At 46.5% G+C, this 21,154-nt stretch overlaps 2 protein-coding genes across 2 annotated transcripts; one reads left to right on the plus strand and one right to left on the minus strand.

The window, feature by feature from the left end:
- The first annotated feature begins 13,702 nt into the window (after positions 1–13,702).
- Positions 13,703–16,151, plus strand: LOC124686476 (pentatricopeptide repeat-containing protein At4g20770-like). Its single transcript, XM_047220412.1, has one exon. It carries the CDS (start codon positions 13,703–13,705, stop codon positions 15,821–15,823), a length of 2,121 nt encoding a protein of 706 aa, XP_047076368.1. The 3' UTR covers positions 15,824–16,151.
- Positions 16,152–16,781: 630 nt separating this feature from the next.
- On the minus strand, positions 16,782–20,311 carry LOC124691757 (thiosulfate/3-mercaptopyruvate sulfurtransferase 1, mitochondrial-like). Its single transcript, XM_047225030.1, has 11 exons — positions 20,111–20,311; positions 19,800–19,859; positions 19,656–19,718; positions 19,273–19,397; positions 18,520–18,682; positions 18,376–18,435; positions 18,054–18,112; positions 17,704–17,785; positions 17,552–17,615; positions 17,235–17,302; positions 16,782–17,157 (listed from the first exon to the last, which is right to left on the minus strand). The coding sequence occupies exons 1-11, from the start codon at positions 20,177–20,179 to the stop codon at positions 17,047–17,049; spliced, it is 924 nt and encodes a 307-aa protein (XP_047080986.1). The 5' UTR covers positions 20,180–20,311; the 3' UTR covers positions 16,782–17,046.
- Between the last annotated feature and the right edge of the window lie 843 nt (positions 20,312–21,154).

A 21,154-nucleotide genomic window follows, 5' to 3' on the forward strand; every position in this document is an offset into this window, starting at 1 on the left:
TATGCAGGGGTGAACCACGGGGGCATCCCCAAGCTTAGAGCTTTCACTCCTCTTGATCATAGTATATCATACTCCTCTCTTGACCCTTGAAAACTTCCTTCACACCAAACTTCAAGCAAACTCATTAGAGGGTTAGTGCACAATTAATAATTCACACATTCAGAGGTGACACAATCATTATTTTCACTTCTGGACATTGCATAATGCTACTGGACATTAATGGATCAAAGAAATAAATCCAACATAGCAAAAGAGGCAATGCGAAATAAAAGGCAGAATCTGTCAAAAACAGAACAGTCCGTAAAGACGAATTTAGAAATGGCACCAGACTTGCTCAAATGGAAAAACTCAAAACTAATGAAAGTTGCGTACATATCTGAGGATCACGCTCGTAAATTGGCAGATTTTTTCGAATTTTCTACAGGGAACTGTGCCCAGATTCGTGACAGACAGCAATGCTGTTTCTGCGCAGCGATCTCAAATATAACATCAACTTTGACATAGAAACTTTACTTGGCACAAAAACATGATAAGGAGAGGTTGCTACAGTAGTAAACAACTTCCAAGACTCAACAAAACAAAAAATTGCTGTAGGTAAAAACATGGGTTGTCTCCCATAAGCGCTTTTCTTTAACGCCTTTCAGCTAGGCGCAGAAAGTGAAAATCAAGTAACATCGAGAGACGAAGCATCAACATCATTACCAGGGGTGTTGGGAGTTTTCTCAACCAAGCATAGTATATTTGATATATAAGTTTTAGCGTCTCCCTTTTCATTAGTCTTAGGCTTGCTACTCTCATCGAACAAATTTTCAGGAACAAGCCAAGCATAGTTATTTTCTAGTGCATCATTCATAGCTAGGAGTTTACATGGTATTGGTGCTTTGATCTCCCCACCATCATTAATATTATTAGTGTACCTTATTCTATCCATGTCCATTTTTTCAAGGAGACCAATAAAATTGGTATGAGAACCTAGCATATTAAATTTAGCAAAAACCTTTCTAGCCTCTCTTGCTAGACCACCAAATTCTCTAAGAAGGGTTTCTAAAACAAAATCTTTCTTTTCCCCTTCTTCCATATCACCAAGTGTAAGAAACATGTGTTGGATTATAGGATTGAGATTAACAAATTTAGTTTCCAACATGCTAACTAAAGCAGCAGCAGCAATTTCATAGGTAGGTGCAAGTTCTACCAAGTGTCTATCTTCAAAATCTTCAGTAATACTAACATGATTGAAAAATTCTTCTATATTATTTCTCCCAACTATGGCCCCACGTCCTACCGGTATATCTTTTGTGGTGAAATTAAAAGGAAACATGATGCAATAAGCAAAAAGTAAACTAGGCAAACAAAGTAAAGACGAGTAACTAATTTTTTTTGTGTTTTTGATATAGAGAGCAAGACAATAAATAAAGTAAAACTAGCAACTAATTTTTTTTGTGTTTTGATTTAGTGCAACAAACAAAGTAGTAAATAAAATAAAGCAAGACAAAAACAAAGTAAAGAGATTGAGAAGTGGAGACTCCCCTTGCAGCGTGTCTTGATCTCCCCGGCAACGGCGCCTAGAAATTTAGCTTGATACGCGTAGATGCACACGTTCGTTGGGAACCCCAAGTGGAAGGTATGATGCGTATAGAAGCAAGTTTCCCTCAGTATGAAACCAAGGTTTAATCGAACCGAGTAGGAGCCAAGAAGCACGTTGAAGGTTGATGGTCGCGAAATGTGATGCGGCGCAACACCAGGGATTCCGGCGCCAACGCGGAACCTGCACAACACAACCCAAGTACTTTGTCCCAACGAAACAGTGAGGTTGTCAATCTCACCGGCTTGCTGTAACAAAGGATTAAACGTATCGAGTGGAAGATGTTTGCAAAGTAAAAAGTAAAACACAATTGCAGTAGATTGTATGCTATGTAAAGAATAGGACCGGGGTCCACAAGTTCACTAGAGGTGTCTCTCCCATAAGATAAAGCATGTTGGGTGAACAAATTACAGTCGGGCAATTGACAAATAGAGAAAGGCATAACAATGCATATACATGATATGATAAATATAGTGAGATTTAATTGGGCATTACGACAAAGTACATAGACCGCCATCCAACTGCATCTATGTCTAAAAAGTCCACCTTCAGGTTATCATCCGAACCCCTCCCAGTATTAAGTTGCAAAGCAACAGACAATTGCATTAAGTATGGTGCGTAATGTATTCAACAACTACATCCTTAGACATAGCATCAATGTTTTATCCCTAGTGGCAACAGCACATCCACAACCTTAGAACTTTCTGTCACTGTCCCAGATTCAATGGAGGCATGAACCCACTATCGAGCATAAATACTCCCTCTTGGAGTTAAGAGTAAAAACTTGGCCAGAGCCTCTACTAGTAACGGAGAGCATGCAAGATCATAAACAACACATGAACAATAGATTGATAATCACCATAATCATAGTACTCACTATCCATCGGATCCCGACAAACACAACATATAGTATTACAGATAGATGATCTTGATCATGTTAGGCAGCTCACAAGATCTAACAATGAAGCACAATAAGGAGAAGACGACCATCTAGCTACTGCTATGGACCCATGGTCCAGGGGTGAACTACTCACTCATCACTCCGGAGGCGACCATGGCGGTGTAGAGTCCTCCGGGAGATGAATCCCCTCTCCGGCGGGGTGCCGGAGGCGATCTCCAGAATCCCCCGAGATGGGATTCGCGGCGGCGGCGTCTCTGTAAGGTTTTCCGTATCGTGGCTCTCGGTGCTGGGGGTTTCGCGACGGAAGCTTTAAGTAGGCGGAGGGTCAACGCGGGGGCCACACGAGGGGCCCAGGGGGTAGGTCGGCGCGGCCGGGGCTTGGGCCGCGCCGGCCACCCTCCCGGCCGCCTCGTGGCCCCACTTCGTTAGGTCTTCGGTCTTCCGGAAGCTTCGTGCAAAAATAGGACCCCGGGCGAAAGTTTCGTCCAATTCCGAGAATATTTCTTTACTAGGATTTCTGAAACCAAAAACAGCAGAAAACGACGAATCGGCTCTTCGGCATCTTGTTAATAGGTTAGTTCCAGAAAATGCATAAATATGACATATAATGTGCATAAAACATGTAGGTATCATCAATAAAGTAGCATGGAACATAAGAAATTATCGATACGTTGGAGACGTATCAAGCCTCCAATTTGTGCCTCAACCACTAACGCAGCATGTCCCGGCTTTGGGATTGTCATCGGGTGATCTGTCCTGCTGAACGTGATGCTCTGGGATGACCAGTCGATATACTCAGGGATGTTTGCCATGATGCTTTCCGCTAGGTTGATTTCTTGGGTGGGCTTCTTCATCTCCCTTCTCGAAACGCCAGTCCTGTGAATCATGCTCATCTGCCCACGAGGTGGTGGAAAGGATTCATTGGATTGTGAGGCTGAACCTGCTGGACCTGGTGCTGAGGTGGTGGTGGTGGTGGCGGTTGCTGCTGCTGCTGCTGAATGAGCTTCTGCATTTCAGTGAACTGTCGACAATCTCTGAGCAGGTGGCTTGACTTCTTCTTATTGTCTTTAGAGTCAATGTATGCGTGCAGATAGCAAGGTGCATTTATCTGTTCGGCAAAGGGTAACTCGAGCGTCCTCTGAGGTCGTGGCTTGTAATTGCTACGGTTCCCAGAGTTGCTCCGGTTACCATCCTGCCGATCATCTCGTCTGTCATCATACCGATCGTCTTGTCGATCAGAATATCCAGCAGCTACCAAGTTGTTGTCATCATAACTGCGGTCTTTCCTCTTTTTGCGACGATCCCTGCGCCCACCCGAATCGTTCTTCGGCTGATCGTCGTCTTCATCGTCACTGCGCTGCCGTGGTCTTCGTACATTGTCTTCGCCATCAGCCCAGCTGTTGGCGATCTCCATCAACTTGGTTATGGTCTTTGGCTTCTTGCGTCCAAGTTCTTCTATGTAAGTTTCACGTCGGATGCCATCACTGAAGGCATCGATTGCCCTGTCAACGGAAACATCTTCGGCAGCGTTCAGGAGTTTAGTGAATCTCCCGATGTATGCGGGCATCGACTCTTTCGGCTTCTGCTGGAAATGCCGCAACTCTTCGATCCCAACAGGTCTCTTGTACGTTGCCTGGAAGTTAGCGACAAAAGCATCCACCAGGTCGTCCCATGACTTGATAGATCCGTTCGGCAGGCCCCTCAGCCAGGCTCGTGCCGAATCTTTCAGGTAAAGCTGCAAACACTGCATTGCCGCTATCTGGTTTCCTTTGTGTAGGATCACAGTCTGCAGGTAATCATCTATCCATGATCTTGGCTCCTGCTGTGCATCATATTTAGCGATGTCAGTAGGGGTAGGTTTAAACTTCTTGGTGGCATCGTTTCTCGAATCTTGTAACTCAAGCAGTCGGCCCCCCTTAGCTCGCCATCATACTCCTCGCTTTCCTCTGAGGCGTCACTGTCGTATTCCCCCCTCGCAGCTCGCCGTCGTCTGGCTTTATCAATTCTTCTCTGGGTGATCTCGTCTCGAGCGTCCCTTGAACGGTGTTTTGAACCTCCGGCTTGGGGCGAGGCTTTTTCTTTCCGTGGAATCAGTTTATCTCCCAGGATTGCGAGGCTTTCTAGAGCGCCCCGATGAGCTTGGACCATAGAACCTTCGGGTTGTTGGTTGACGAGGTACGCCGCGAGGTTGGCAGTTGCTGCCTCGACGGTTTTTGGCCTCAGCATCCCTGCGGTATCCGTGGTCATGAACGACCTGGATAAGTTTGATGTTATTTCCCTAGCATCATCTTCCGAAAGCCTGGATAATCTCGATCGGTGTTTCCCCGCACCTTGACTGTTTCGGGAGGCGCTTCCTCGCGAGCCCCTTCGACGTTTGCTAGATCGTTCTGCTGCAAGCAAGCGTTTCTCGAGGGTGGTTTGCTCGAGTGACAGGCGCTCCCGATTCTTATCCAATATTTCGCGAAAGGCGTTGAGGGTTCCAACAGAAGTTCCAGCGGGGAGTGGTGTATTATTAAGCACGGCTGCCCTGGCAGCTGCCCATTCTTCCTCTGCGATGGTGTAGTCGCTACTATGGTTACTGACACTGTTTCTGAAGCTTCGTCGTCTGCTGGAGCGTGGGGTGTGCTCGCCTTCTCCCCCGTTCCTTGCGTTTCCTGTGTTATTGGCAGCGTAGACTTGGTGGCGTGCTGTTCTCCAGGAGCCTCCCTTGACGATGCTGTCGACGCTGTCCTCTCCCGATGAATACTGGGCGCTACAGATGAACGGCGTGCCACTCAAACCCAGCCCGTGCCTGGCGTCGCAGTTCAAACAATAATACGAGGTCATCTCTGATGGCACGGGGTTGTCGGATCCGACCGACATTGAAGATGTCGATCGACGAGTCGATGGTGCGGACGAATCAGCTGAATCTGTTAGCCCAGCCGAGAGGTCGATCGATGATGACATGATCGGCCCTACGGCTGATGAGGGTAACTTCTTGGGGACGTACGGCTCTAGCAGTTGGAGGATTCCTTCTGCGTTGACGTTGTAGTGGACGCTCCCGACCGTCATCTCCATGTTCCCTTGCAAACCCGAAAAAGTCGAGCGAGAAGAGTCGTTGTGCGGGGTGAACTCGTAGGAGCCGAATCGAATCAGGCTCCCCAAGATCGGTGATGATGATGGTGTCGACGAAGCTGTCGACGACATGGTTGGATCTGCCGATGACGGATCTTGTGCCGACAGGGTTCCCACAGACGGCGCCAATCGACGAGGGTGCTCCTCGACAATGCCCTCCGATTGGGGCTTAGGGTTGATGGAATCCTATAGGCTGACACGAGACATCGGTTAATAGACAAGCGGGGAAAGCAATTACCCAGGTTCAGGGCCCTCGATGAGGTAACACCCCTACGTCCTGCCTGTTTGATCTTGATTATGCAAATATTGGGTTACAATGGGGTGCCGAAGGTTTCGGCTGTGTTCTCATTGAGAGGCTAAGTGCTACGGCGACCTAGCTCTAGACTTGCGGTGGCTAAAGTTGCTAAGATTGATTGTGTCCCTCGGCAGCCCCTCTCCTGGCCCTTATAAAGGGGGCCAGGTCTCAAGAGATCTACACGAGTACGACTAGGTTTACAAGAGACCTAGCTCTAAACTTTCCTTGTTTGATTGATCTTCGTCTTGGTCTTCAAGGAATCTTCTTCAGCACCGACCTAGTGGCCCACCTTGCCTTCGGTTGTCTTCATGGGCCTCCAGCTGGGCTACATGGGATAGATCAATACCAGTTACCCGAAGGGTAATGCCCACGTCATCAATCCTCTGAACATGTGGGAGAACTTCAGAGGAGAGGGATTGGAGGAGGTACCCAAGGACAATCTGGCCACGGGCGATCCAATCATTATACGCCAGGTTGGGTTCTGTTTCCGCCGGTTTGTTGGCGGCTTTGTCGTCTGGCTTGGTCTCCAGCACTTCCGGCGGCTCGACGTCAGTTCCGATGAGCAGACCGACGAGGCGAGCGCCGCGGATTGGCGGAAGCACTTGTGCACGCCATCCAGGATAGTTACTGCGGGTGAGTTTGTCGGAGGGTGGAGCGCCCAGATGGTACGTCGGAGGAGCCGACGAGGAGGACGCCATGGCCACGGCAGAAGGGTGGGCGACAGGGATGAATCGATTCAGGCTTGTTTCAACGATCAGCGAAGGCGGCGAAGAAGCCGGCCTAATACCATGAAAAACATAGAACGGGTAGATGCAACGGGTCTACTCGGTTGATCACCGATGCCCTCATATCTCGTATACTCCAGATAACCCGTCTCTATCACTATCTCCAACACCTTGCACATGGGCAGTTCGTGGGCTGACATCTCATGTAGGATTGTTCTTTCTACTTGGGCCTAATCAGTCCAACTTTAGCTTCAAGAGTTTTTTTAGACATCGGAAGCCAACAAGTTCGAGTGTGATGGTATCAGAGAACCCTAATATACATATTACATCTCTCATTATCACAATTCTCCTTTGCTAAAACATGTGTAACCTTATTGGTCTCCGAATTTGATCTCCTAGTCCTAAAAGCTCCCAAGAAGCGTCTTTATCTCCTTGACCAACAGATCATGAATTGAACGGCCCAACTCCTTTGCCCTAAGCTTCAAGAGTCTCTAACACAGGTACCCCCTCCAATGCACAACTTGCCTAGCCTAAATGGCCTCATTTTGCACATAAGTAAACCCCAAAGCCAAGTTCAGCGGTGATCAAAGTGTACATTGCATGCCAACTAAAGCCTTTTATGTAATTGATATGTTGCATTTGAGACGCTTGTCATAGTGTTATTGTTGAGGGTAAATTTAATTGTGCTTATAAATATCAGCTTGATCGACAATGTAATTGTTTATTGTATTCGACTTGCACAAAGAGCATAAATTGTCTCTTGAACACTAATACAAGGTGATTTCTCCGTAATGTATGTTTGTAGTTCAAGACACTTGAAAGGCATAGTTAAAAATGTTAACGAGGGAAAGCATGTTTGTTCTACGAATAATTAAAAGACACATTCGCAAAATATTTTTTAAACCACAATTCAGTATGATAAGCACATCAAGTTTAAACATGTATTTTTCTCGTATGCGAAATTGTTATTCAACCACATGCAAGCAAAATTAGTAGCCTGGCCACTCACATACATAGGCATCAAGAGACGAGCAATAGCTTAGCTATCAAAGGATGTCATGCTCTCAAGCATAGAAACCAAATCCTCAAGGTCGGAAGCAACCTTATCCCCATCGGTACTAACACGAGACATACCTTCATTCATTCGTGCAAACACAAGTTGAGATATCCGGACGTTCACCGCGTAGCTGGAGATGAGCTGAATGATTGTGAAAGGAGGACGAGCATAAGACGTCGAGATGAGATCCAAAGAACATATGCCTTGAGAAACTCTCTCTTCTTTCATGTCTACGAGATCAAACTTGTAGATGTAAATGGAGAGATCTATGGATCTTATGTAGTAGATGCAATTGGCTTCCATTGATGTGAACTTCTCTGCATTAACAGCCAGGCACCTACGATAGCCGATGAAGAAGGCAAGGCTTCCAATGCTCTTCACGGGCTCGAGCAAATCTCTCTCACTGTCCATCTTGAAAACCTCCACGTGTTGCTGCAGCTTAAAGATGACAAACACCTGTCCAGCGAACTTCACCAGGAAACAACGGTTCGGATGAAATATGTGAGGATTATAACGAGAGATTTCATCGAGGATGGCGTCAGGGTGCATCTCAGAAGGTTGAACGCCGAACATCCCCAGATGGAAGATCTTGTTGGCCATAGCATCTGTTATCTGCGGCACCGATGCATCTTCACCGTCGGCGTACATACCACCTAGGACGGCTAGGCGGACCATAGGATAGTTTTCCTGGTGCTCGTACACTCTGAAACGTTCGCTGGTAGGATCAGCCCTGTATTGCGTACAAGATCTGTCAGAAATCAAGATGAGCGTGGGCTTGGAACCGAAAACAGCGGCGGCAACGTCTCCCTCCATAGGCACGGGCGTTCTGAAAAGAATCAGATGGCCCGTGAAAGGGTTTAGGACACGCGCCGCGTGGAGGTACTCCCTGTCCGACAGGACGAAGAAGCCGCCGGCAGTGGTAGCGATCACGTAGTAGTTCCGAAGCATAGGGAGCTCCTTGCGGACGACGCGGCCGGTGGTGGTGTTCACCAGGAGGCGTGTGTTGTTCTCGAAGACCTCGTCGAGCACGATCCACTGCCGGGGGCGAAAGCGGAGCTCCAAGGTGTTCTTGGGGTCGGCGGTGGCGGAGCGCCAGTCGCTGCAGACGGCGCGGAGGTCCATGTAGTAGTCGATGTCATTGGTGGCCAAGAGGAAGTCGGCGATGCCGTTGATGAGGTCGGACGGGAGCGACGACCAGCCCGCTGCAGGTGCAGCCATGGTCGAAACTGGAAAGGATGAGAGATTTTGTGAAGGTGGAACTTCTTGGCAGGCGAAAGAACACGGGTGGTGATCGAAGGGGTTAAGTAGGGGAGGATAGACTGGTGTTAATGCAATGCAAACTTGGTTCAGATTCCAGCGTGATAATTGAACGGGCGTTGGGACTTCAACAGACTCCGAGGTCACGCAAAATGGTCGCTTCGTTTACCATTCTGGTTCTCGAATGGTTGATCTAAATTATTAACTCGTGCTTGACATAAATGACATTCATCATTCTAAATTTCTCCTAGATTCGGGAGTATCAAGTGTAGCGTTCTTCATAGATTCAGGAATATATCTCACACACATGGGGAAAAATGAAAAATGTTTTATTAAATTAAGTGGAGATTTGGTGTACATGGGCACCAGTAATTTTTTAAAGAAAAAAAATTATATTTCTGAGTTTCAAAAAATTCTGAAAAAAAATCAAAATATAGCTAGTGATGTATACCACACAACTGTCAATTGATTTAAGCTACAAAAATGAAAAGTCGTGCATTTGAGTATCAGATTTTGTTAATTCTGTGTAGTCAAAAGAATTTCGGTTGTGATTCCGCATGCTTGTAGGATATATTGTTGACAAAGTCCTGAAATGTTTTTATTTTGTAAAACTTATAGATAAGATTTATGGATTTTTTGACATAATAAGTGATACATAGTTTATCTGATGAGAGCTTTTCAACATCATATAAAGTCGATGGTAAAATGACTAATATTTCCCCTTTCCTAAAATACTTTGCATTTTTTCCAAACTCAAAAGTTGTAATATTTGACTATAAAAATATCGAAATCTACTATACCACTTTCTTTCTCCTTCGCTTTGCCCTTATCTCCCATTTGCTTCGATTTACAAGCGGCCCTAGAAAGGGAAAACTATTCTTGGGATTCTGATTCCCTGCCTCTCCCACCGGTCATCATTTGCTTCCCCATTGCTCCTCTTCTCCCTCCTCTACTTCGATTCAAAATCGAAAAAAGATGACAAAAGAGAAAATAAACAATATGACCCGGTAGGAAAAATTGGACCTGTTTTGGGGTGCCGGACGCGAGAATGTCAACCTTCTAACGGATTCCCACCACCTAGGTTCTCAATTTTGGGACTCCATCTAGAAATTAAAGCACCTGTTTCGCCTGGGGGCCAAACACTCGTGCGAAATGGGAAGGCGGCTAGTTTTTGGCAGGATTGGTGGCAGGGGTCGGGGTCCCTGTGCACCAGATTCCATGCGCTCTTCGCCATTTCAATCGACCAGAAGGCCTCTGTGGAGTCAGCCCGCCGCGGGGACGAGTGGCACCTTCAGTTTCGTCGTGAGATGGGCCTTGGGGAAAGGATCGAATGGGACAAATTGTCTCGGAAAGTGATGGTGCCCCTGCCCTATCTGAGTTGCAAGATGATATCTCCTAGGGGCTCGAACTTTCGAGAAGATTCTCAATTCGCTCGCTGTATCTTAAACTCTATCAGGGTATTCCCAACAAGCACTTCAGTGAACTCTAGCGGACTGCCATCCCCATGAAGGTTCGTATCTTCCTCTAGCAACTGGTAAGGAAACACCTTCCGTCGAACGAGAACATCCGGAGGCGCAGGGGCCCCTCCGCGGGTTTGTGTGCCCTCTGCGGGGAGGTGGAGGATAATAATCACATCTTCTTCTCTTGCCCCTCGCCAAGTTTATGTAGAGTGTAGTTAGGGAGCTGCTAGGCTGCAATTGGAACCCTTCCTGTTTTGCTGATATCTTCAGGATTCTCCACAACCAGGCTGGCCAGTCCAAGCGGGTCCTTTGGATGGCATGCGCCGCCCTTTGCTGGACACCGTGGAACCTTAGGAACAAATTTACGATTGATGGGGTCTTCTCGAACCAACCTGCTGACGGGTTATGCAAAATTTCTATGTATCTGCAGGTGTGGAAGCTAGTGACTAGGAGGCAGGACCGTGAGGCGGTGGAGTGGACACTGCCCTGCCATGTATCTTTATCTTGTATTTGCCCAGTAGTTTAACTTGTTGTGGATCTTGTGTGCCTTGCTTCTCGGCAAGAGTAACATCACCTCCGGTAAAGTTCATAAGTCTTGCACGTAGTTTAAAAAACTTCAACCATTAATTTAATCAATAGCACGTGAATTGTATGTCAAAATATTTATACCACCGGCAAAATATTTTAAATATGAATCCAATTGTATATCTTTTTATAACATATACACATCATATTTTGTTGATGAAATTGGTGGCCAAAATTATTTTTAAATTAATATACATGCCTTATAAATTGTACTGAAAGAAGTAAATAGACCAGAAAAGGTTATTCCAACATCCTCAGTCGCGCCTTCCAAAGAGATTTGGAGCATGCCGAACAATTCGATTCAGCACGGCCCAATAGAGTGTTTGCCGTCCCGAGCCTGTCCCCACTACAAGGATCATTGTAGAATCGCCGGAGACAACACGAAGAGGCGAGTGGCCTTAAACCCGTCGCGATAGTGTCACATGATTGCCACATGGCATGTCGTCGCCTTAAACCCGTCGCTTACCTCTCGTCAAGCCACGTAAAATAATGGCCCCACATGTCTCGCAGCGACATTGTAGTTTTCCGCAGTTTTCCCGGCCGTGTAGAGCAACGTCTCATCGCGCGTGGCCTCGCATGGAGATGTATCGTCGCGCATGGCCATGCGCGTGGCCGTTACCACCGCCCCCTCGCTTTCCTCCGGCGTATAAATTGGGGTGTCCACCCCCTAATCACACAACCCTAGCGCCACACATCAACAACCCTAGAGCAACCCCTCCACAACCATAGCAACCCCTTCACCTTCTCCCCACGCGCTCCATGGTAGGTTCTAGGGGACGCCGTGGTCGATCACCATCGCCCGCGTGGTCGTCGTCGCTTGCGCTCACCATCGTCGATGGAGGATGAGACGAAGTACTTCCGCGACATGGAGTTCTTCAAGTTCGCCATCCTCATCATTGAAGACCCTTTCGGCAAAAAGATGCCTCCGATGTGATTTCTTGATAGCCGGGAGACGGTCGAGGTGCAACTGCGGGAAACCAGCTGCGATTTTTGTGGATGGCCCGTCGAAGTCCTATTCGATGGTCAAGGCCAGATGTACGTCCACAATGGTTGGGAGCATTTTGCTCGTGCCCACTGCCTGGAGGTCAGTTGCTTGCTGAACTTCATGTACAAAGGCGATGGTATGCTTCGGGTGAAGGTGTTTGATGATACGATGTGCCGTAGAGACTACCACGACAGCGAAGAAAGCGACGGCGACAACGTCGATGTGCAGAAGCCTCTGGTTTAGGTTTCAGGACAACGACGAAGGTGTTCGACGATGGTTGCTATGTTTTACTTCTATTTTCTACTATGTAAGGGATTGAATCACAATATTACCATTTTGTTAAAAAAGAAGTTTGGACCCGCGTTTTGGGGGACGCAATTGGAAGCGGACGCTCTCCAAAAGCGGCATCACCAAGCGACATCACCCATTTGGCCAATCTAGGGCTTCTGTCGGATGCCATTGGGGATGCGACTGAGCCTGACTTTTTCTAGAAAAATAAAACTCAATTTTAAAGTTCTAGATAATTAAAGAAAATATCTGGATGTAGTTATTTGTGTACGGTACGATAATGCAAATTTATAATATGAAATATTTTGTATTGTAGAAAACGACATTGTTCTTCCTCACAAATCTAGAATTTTTGTTATTTGTGTGGATAGAAGACAATGTATTTCAACTTTTTAAATTTCCGAAGTTTGAAATAACCAGCTCCGGGAAGCTTGTCTCCCGAAACGACCCACTCGTTCAGAGATTACCTTTCTTAACATCAACCAATGCTTTTTTTAAAAAACCATGGTGTGTCATCGATCAACGGCGCGCTCCTTTACATCGCTCTTAGCAGTGCCAAAGAAGGTGTCACGCGTGTACTCATCGCGCTGGTCCGTGGTCCCATCAACTGTTAGCTCCTACCGTTCGTTCCTAGATCATTGTCGTCCCATTCACCCACCGTCGGCCTAACCGTCTCCCCACCTCCCCCGAACGGTGTCACGTCCGCACCACCTCGCCGCCCGACCTTGCCTGAGCCGTCACGTTTGCCGATCCACTGCCTTCCGACCGACCATCCCTTTAGATTCCCCCTTCTCCGATGCCGGTGAGACCCCCACCTCACACCTAACCCTAAGTCCAACCGACCAACCTCACCGCTAACCCTAAGTCCGGCCGGCCACCCTCACCCCTAAGTCCGCCGACGACATCCCACCATCACCCCAAGTCCAGCCGACGCCCCACACACACACCCACTAGTGCCTACACCCCTTTCTAAGGGCCATGGCCCAAGCACCTCACACACGCGTTCGACGGTGTGAGGCTTCGGCGCCGCAATGGGTGGTGTATAGGGTTTGCCGGATCAGCCCATGCACAAACCGTCAAACCGAACTTCCATAATAACGAGTTAATGGGCTCTACCCCACACTATAAGAGCCGTGCCCTTGTACTTGCCGCGGACATGGCGAACCCGGCGGCCCAGCTCGCGGCCGTGCTGCAGGCCTGCATCAAGCGGAGCCCCAAGCCCAGCCGCGTCCACGCCAAGGCCGCGCACGCGCGCGTCCTCGCCGCCGGCCTCGCCGGCGACACCTTCCTCCTCAACCGCGTCGTCGAGCTCTACTCCCTCTCCGGCCTCCCGCGCGACGCCCTCCGCGCCTTCCGCTTCCTCCCCCGCCCCAACGCCTACTCCTACAACGCCGCGCTCTCCGCGGCCAGCCGCGCGGGAGACCTCGACGCGGCCCGCACTCTGCTCGACGAAATGCCCGAGCCCAACGTCGTCTCCTGGAACACCGTCATCGCCGCGCTCGCGCGGTCGGAGCGCGCGGGCGAGGCGCTGGAGCTCTACGAGCGGATGCTGCGGGAGGGCCTCGTCCCGACGCACTTCACGCTCGCCAGCGTGCTCAGCGCGTGCGGCGCCGTGGGCGCGCCCGAGGACGGGAGGCGCTGCCACGGCCTCGCCGTCAAGGTCGGGCTCGACGAGAACCAGTTCGTCGAGAACGCGCTCCTTGGCATGTACACCAAGTGCGGGAGCGTCGGGGAGGCAGTCCAGCTCTTCGACGCGATGGCAAGCCCAAACGAGGTGTCGTTCACAGCGATGATGGGAGGGCTGGCGCAGACCGGGTCCGTCGACGACGCGCTCAGGCTGTTCGCGAGGATGTTTAGGAGCGGGATCCGCGTTGATCCGGTGTCTGTCTCCAGCGTCCTCAGCTCGTGCGCGCAAGCTTGCACCAGCGAGTTCAACGTTGGTCGTGCATTCCAGCTTGGACAGTGCATTCACGCCTTGATTGTCCGAAAAGGCTTTGGGTCAGACCAGCATGTGGGGAACTCATTGATCGACATGTACACCAAGTGCACGCAAATGGATGAGGCCGTCAAGGTTTTCGAGTCGTTGCCCACCGTCAGTATCGTTTCTTGGAACATCCTTATAACTGGATTTGGCCAGGCGGGCAGTTACGAGAAGGCTTTGGAAGTACTGAACCTGATGGTAGAGTCAGGCTCTGAGCCCAATGAGGTCACTTACAGTAACATGCTCGCATCCTGCATTAGGGCGAGGGATGTTCCGTCTGCTCGTGCAATGTTTGACAAGATATCAAGTCCGAGTTTGACTACATGGAACACACTTTTATCTGGCTACTGCCAGGAGGAGCTGCATCAAGACACAGTCGAGTTGTTTAGGAGGATGCAGCATCAAAATGTGCAGCCTGACCGCACAACTTTGGCCGTGATACTCAGTTCATGCTCCAGATTGGGGATTTTGGATCTCGGAGCGCAAGTTCATTCTGCTTCAGTAAGACTCCTGTTGCATAACGACATGTTCGTCGCTAGTGGTTTGGTGGATATGTATTCGAAATGTGGGCAGATTGGTATTGCCAGGAGCATCTTCAACAGGATGACAGAAAGAGATGTGGTGTGTTGGAATGCCATGATCTCAGGTTTGTCTATCCATTCTTTGAATAAAGAGGCCTTCGATTTCTTCAAGCAAATGCGTGAAAATGGAATGATGCCCACAGAATCCTCCTATGCCAGTATGATTAATTCATGTGCAAAATTGTCTTCAGTACCTCAAGGTAGGCAGATACATGCACAGGTTGTGAAAGATGGTTATGATCAAAATGTCTACGTGGGCAGTGCCCTCATTGACATGTACGCCAAATGTGGCAACATGGATGATGCACGCCTTTCCTTTGACAGCATGGTGACGAAGAATATAGTTGCATGGAATGAGATGATACATGGATATGCTCAGAATGGTTTTGGGGAGAAAGCTGTTGAACTGTTCGAATATATGTTAACTACAGAACAGAGGCCAGATAGTGTCACTTTCATTGCTGTCCTAACAGGATGTAGTCACTCTGGGCTCATAGATGAAGCTATTGCATTATTTGATTCCATGGAGAGCACTTACGGGATTACACCAGTGGCTGAGCACTACACTTGTCTCATAGATGGATTGGGGCGAGCGGGTCGGCTTGTTGAAGTGGAGGCCCTAATAGACAAAATGCCGTGCAAAGATGATCCTATATTGTGGGAAGTTCTACTTGCTGCATGTGCGGTACATCACAATGCTGAATTGGGGGAATGTGCCGCGCAGCACCTGTTCCACCTTGATCCAAAGAATCCATCACCTTATGTGCTCTTGTCAAACATATATGCTTCCTTAGGCCGACATGGAGATGCATCAGGTGTTAGAGCACTGATGATTAGCCGTGGAGTCGTGAAAGGTCGTGGATACAGCTGGATAGATCACAAGGATGGTGTTCGTGCCTTTATGGTTGCTGATGATCTCCAAACGTTCAGTGGAGAATCTGCAATGTGCAGCAATCAAGAGAGCATTGCTGGAGTTACAGAAGTACACCAAAAACAGACCTGTGCTGGTTGATCCGTATCTGGAGTTTCTGCTGTCAAATGCACTAGTGAATCTGATTCAGGATATCTGAATTCAGTGGCCTCTCAGGTTTCGTTCTATTTTCTTGAGAGCCTCAGGCTTCACTGTTGTATCTAGCTTCGGCTGGAAGAAGGGAAAATGGAAGAAGGAAAGCACAATCTAAATGCTTGGTAGAAAGAATATGCAACATATGAATGGGCTGTGTTGCTGATGATCTCTAAATGTTCAGTGGAGAATCTGCAATGTTAAGCAATCAAGGGAGCACTGCTGGGGTTACAGTTACAGAAGTACACCAAAAAGAGACCTGTGCTGGTCGATCTGTATCCGGGGTTTCTGCTATCAGATGCACTCTGTAGTAGAATTCAGCAGCCTCAGGTTTCACTCAGGTTTCACTCAGGTTTTGTTTTATTTGCTTGAGCGCCTCAGGCTTCGCTGTTGTATAGTAGCTTCGGCTGGAAGAAGGAAAACAGTCTGGTAGAAAGAATATGCGAGATGGGAATGGGTTGTGTTGCAGGTGAGGTGCGAATGAGATTTTACATGCCCTGCAGAGGTTCGGTCCTGATGAGCATGTACTACGGTGATTTGTGGCATGTGAAAATGCAGAAGCAGTTGTCACCCCATTATATGAGGGCAAGTTAAATCTTTGAAAATACACAATTCAGATGGCTAATGTTGTTTTCGAGTCAGCATCCATGTGTGCTAAATACTTCAGTTGTGACATGACCAGAGAGCAGACTGTTGCTCTTACTTGTACCGATTGCTCAATTCCAAGCAGTATTTTTTTATGTTTGATTTCATTTGGGCTACAAAATAAATTTGCACAAGATGAAAATTTGGTCAGGTGCTCCACACTTGATGTGCAACAACTCTCTTTTTGTTGCAACGTTGCAGAATATGGGAGGCTATGAAAGCATGATAATAAACACAGGTTGCGTCTCTGAAACACAATCAATTCAGATGGTTAATGTTGTTTTCAAGTCAAGATTTCTAGTACGTACAATCAGTTATAGATTAATGTCAATGTCTCAAAAAATTGACATAGAATTAATTCATTATCAGCTAGACATTGCCCATAGTACAATATGTATATCTTTTCCCTGAAGCCTCTGTATCAACTTAGGCGCAAAGCTTTGCCATGGAGAAATATCATTGTACTGACAACCTGGGCTGAATGTGCATGATGCAACAACTGCATTCATCACTTCAGAATGGTTGATTTAAGAGGCTGTGGAAGTAATTTTTGGGTAATCACTATCTGGCTGAGCTTCCCATTCTGTCCAAGATCCGTCGTAAACTGGAACATCATGTTTCCCAATTCTGTATAGCCCCTGTAAAGAGATATTGGTTAGAGGCTGCTTCGTGGAGTCAATGACTTAATCTAGAAGAGAAGGCAAGATTTCCACACCAGAGCAACTATGCAGGCAGTCACGCCAGATCCACATGTGACCGCAATCGGATGATCAAGGGAAATCCCTGGATAAAAATAAAAACAGGGTTCTATTATTGCTATCGCTTAGTGAAACTTTTGTACTTGATGTACACATGATTAACCTAATAAACTTTTCCTTAGGTCAGAAGATTATACATAATTGAATTATTAATTGATGTTGTTCTGCTTTCTGTATTGTTGTACATTGAAAATTTTCTTATCCTTCCTTGCGCAAAGGCCATGCTAAATTATGAGTTTTCGGCCAGAACAGTGAGATGAAACAGAATTCAGACCTGCTTGCTCAAACTTTTTGGATAGCTCATTTGCAGGGAGAAGCATTGGTGCACCATCAAACATCTGAGAGAAGGCCAACAATGTCAATTTCTTAGCTATTTGTGGTTGTCAAAGTATTATGTAATATATTGCACATTTGCACTGTACCCACCTCAGGGAATGGAAGACATGTAGTTCCAGGTATATGCCCACTTCTTACTCCTTCCCTTGGTTCTGGTGCTACTCCATCAAATCTATAAATATTTCATGACAACAATAAGAAACTACAGCTTGCACTACACATTCCTGTTCAATGCAATCCCTAGGAATTAAACAGTTAGATGAATCATCATATCCAATTTGAAACATAAACTATTGTCATCAACCTTTTCTTTTTGAAGAAAAACTTTTTTAACTTCTGTACTGCAAGAAAGTTCTATGCTACATTTAATTATGACCAGAGCTTCTACAATCGACGCTTCCAATTAGAGTAATCAAAGAGGGGCAGGTAGGATATGTTACCTTCCCTTTGCTCGGGCATCGACTAGTTGGTGAGCCTGAGCAGCTACATTGCTTTTTACCTGTTACACAAACAGAACAGCTCAACATACACATGTATAATCAGATATTGGTGTTTCGAGTTATGTCATCTTCATGTCTTCTATTCTACAAAAGCTAAGTTCTTTTCCAAAGAATCAAGACCATGAGATATGATCATATGAACAAAACCAATTCTAATGCGGAGTAATTCACAATCAGTCATTTACCCGTATCTATAAGGATGCAAGAAAGATTTCAGGTAAAATGAAAAGACTTATGTTTTCAGGTAAGACAGAGAGCTAACCTTTTCTAGCGTCCAGAATAGCTGAGGTTGAAATTCAGTCTGAAATGTGGCTCCATTTGCCTACAAGAATGAAACCATGATCACACAGGAAAAAAGGAAAGAAGAGACTTTGCAGTAGACAGACCATCAATAGAGGTATCTCACCAATTCACCACTGTAAGCTGTTTCAACAGCGCTATTGGCAGCTTTAGATTTCAGAACTATATCATCAGGACAGTTGTTTCCAAGATTGAATCCAGAAGCTCGCCACTGAGGTAAGCCTCCATCTAAGACCCAGACTTCACTATGTCCAAGAACTCTGAACATCCTATTAATTGATTAAGTATGCATAAATTTCATGGAATTTTGCATTTATAGGAAAATCATTTAATTAATCAAGACAGGAAATGAAAAGTCTGGCATGTTTGCTAGGTATATTTCCATGTGCAGTCTCTGACTCTTGAGTTTATATTTCCAGAAAGGATCAGTTTAGTTGTTTGCAAACTATACATTGAAGCAGGGGCGAAGCCAGGAAAGTACTTCATTGGTGTCATTCCTTTGATTTTACCGGTGTCAATTTTAATTTCTAAGAGTATTGCTTCATTTGCAAAGGGGAATAGCAAAATTCCATTGGTGTCATTTGACACCAATCAATACATGCTAGCTCCGCCCCTGCATTGAAGTAAGCCATCATTTAAACATTGGGCGACAAAGTAATTAACTATTAAATTTTACAGATGTCAGATACTACAAGAGAGTAAAGAGGTAACCTTTACATGCACTGAATAAAAATATGAAAATATATCAGCATGAACTTTGAACATATTATACATCATTAGCTTAACTTGTCTTTGTGCATTAGCAATAGTTAGTCGATTTCAACATTTTGTTAAAACTAAACCCAGGAGTTCTACTTACCACCAAACACGCGGTGCACTGAAGAACCCCTTTCCGTCATAAACAATAACTTTATCAGTGTTTTTTATACCAAGTGCGGAAACTGCTGCTGCAAAAGCCTCTTCTGATGGCAGCATGTGGGGCAACTGAAACAATTGCATGCAGTAAAAGTAAGCCAGTCATACCTTCGAAGGCAGAAGACAGAAAAAGCACAGCACAATACAGTTCCATACGCCTTGCAATTTTAACGGGAAGTGTAAGTTCCCAGTTGGTGGCAAAATAAACATACATGAATCAGTTGATTCAATTACCAATACACCAACATATCATCGGTTCTTATTTAATCAAGTCAAAACGATCACATAAATGAAAAAAAGAAGTTTATAACTGAAAACATTTCTCACATCAGTTGTCCGATCAACAATGCCATCTATGTCGAAGAACAGCGCACCAGGAATATGGGCCACCTGAGCATATCACAATAGTTCAGATGGGAGAGACTGTCACAATAAGGGGGAAACAAAGAACATCACAACTGATCGACAAACCTGGTACTCTTGCCATGGATCCCTGCTCTCTTGTGGCATGTACCATGAAGCATCCAACACCTAAAACCGAGTAGCCAGATGTCATTTACAAACAACACAGCATCCTGCAATCCCTAAATTCCTTTGGGCACAGCAAATATACCCGAAGCATGAATGGAAGTAAAATCCCATTGATAAACAAATCTCAGTTGCTTCTGTTAACTGGACGGTAAGGACAGGCTATTATCTCTATCTTTTTTTTCTACTAGAATGCTCGTAAATATCCCTTCCAGAATCGAAACGAAAACGGAAGCAGATGAGAGGTTCTTCACCTTGATATCAGGCTGCCCTAGGTGCTGCTGCAGCCACTGAGCAGAAACAACTGGATCGTCCTGCGCCATTGGACCCGAGCTCCCCTGCTCAAATTTCTGAAGATTGGTGAACTGGATTGGAAGGCGAATCAGGTGAGATGGGATTGGTGGTGGGGAGCACCGGAGAAGAGGGGGACTCCAACAGGGAAGCGGTCACGGGAAGGAAAAAAGTGATAGATGTCAACACCAAGAGAGAGAGAGAGAGAGAGGATGGCCGCCGTCGGAGCAGATGAGTCGATTTGGACTCGTGAGGCTGCTGAATATTCGTCCACGCCGTCATCCAGATGACTAAAGCCCCGTTTGGAAACAAATTATTTTTGAAATTATTTGGAATTATTAGTTTTAAATATTTTGAACTGCCTCTGGATCCACTAAATACCATAGTTTAGCAACCCATGGTACTTCAGAAACTATATTGTTTTCGCAAAAAAAAGAAACTATATTGTTCTTTTGGGGTATTTTTTGCGGAAAAGGCATTAAGCCATATATTATCTGAAACCAGCCCTTACAAAGAGAAATAAAAACAAGTTTCCCTCGACGGCGCAGCGTGAGCAAACCTTGTTGCCGCCTATGGGCGGCCAGCATAGCAAAGCTCGTGTTGGAGAAAACTTAAACAACCCAGGCACTTGTAGAAGCAGTGGCTGGGAAGTCGTCGACTAGACCAGAAGATGCCGACAACTACGATCTCGAGAGATCGTCCTCCTTGAAAAGCTAGTACCGAGAAGGGCCAGGAGATAATCCTACCTCCGGCCAAAGGAGATGGTGGACACCAAACTCGCAAGTTCCCCAATAAAGTTGTATCTGGTTGAGCTTCATCAGGTGGAGGCGGAACTTAGGACACCAACACGCTACGACAACACCCCCTTCATTGAACGCCGCTGCCATAGACAAAACCTTAATACGTCAGACCTAATGCCCAACGACCGACTCCAAACTTCAACCCATAGTTCGAAAAGATTATCCCAAACAAATAACTAAAAATTCCTTTGTCAATCTACGTGTCCC

Source organism: Lolium rigidum, chromosome 2 (genome assembly GCF_022539505.1).
Source record: "Lolium rigidum isolate FL_2022 chromosome 2, APGP_CSIRO_Lrig_0.1, whole genome shotgun sequence".
In the NCBI taxonomy this organism is placed as follows: Eukaryota; Viridiplantae; Streptophyta; class Magnoliopsida; order Poales; family Poaceae; genus Lolium; species Lolium rigidum.

Excerpts from the sequence above, each read along its gene's own strand:
- LOC124686476 (XM_047220412.1), top strand. The coding sequence starts at position 13,703 with ATGCCCGAGCCCAACGTCGTCTCCTGGAACACCGTCATCGCCGCGCTC.
- LOC124691757 (XM_047225030.1), bottom strand. The coding sequence starts at position 20,179 with ATGGCGCAGGACGATCCAGTTGTTTCTGCTCAGTGGCTGCAGCAGCAC. Across the intron at positions 19,719-19,799 it reads ATCCATGGCAAGAGTACCAG|GTGGCCCATATTCCTGGTGC; the intron begins GTTTGTCGATCA and ends TGATATGCTCAG. Across the intron at positions 18,436-18,519 it reads CAGCTTACAGTGGTGAATTG|GCAAATGGAGCCACATTTCA; the intron begins GTGAGATACCTC and ends TCATTCTTGTAG.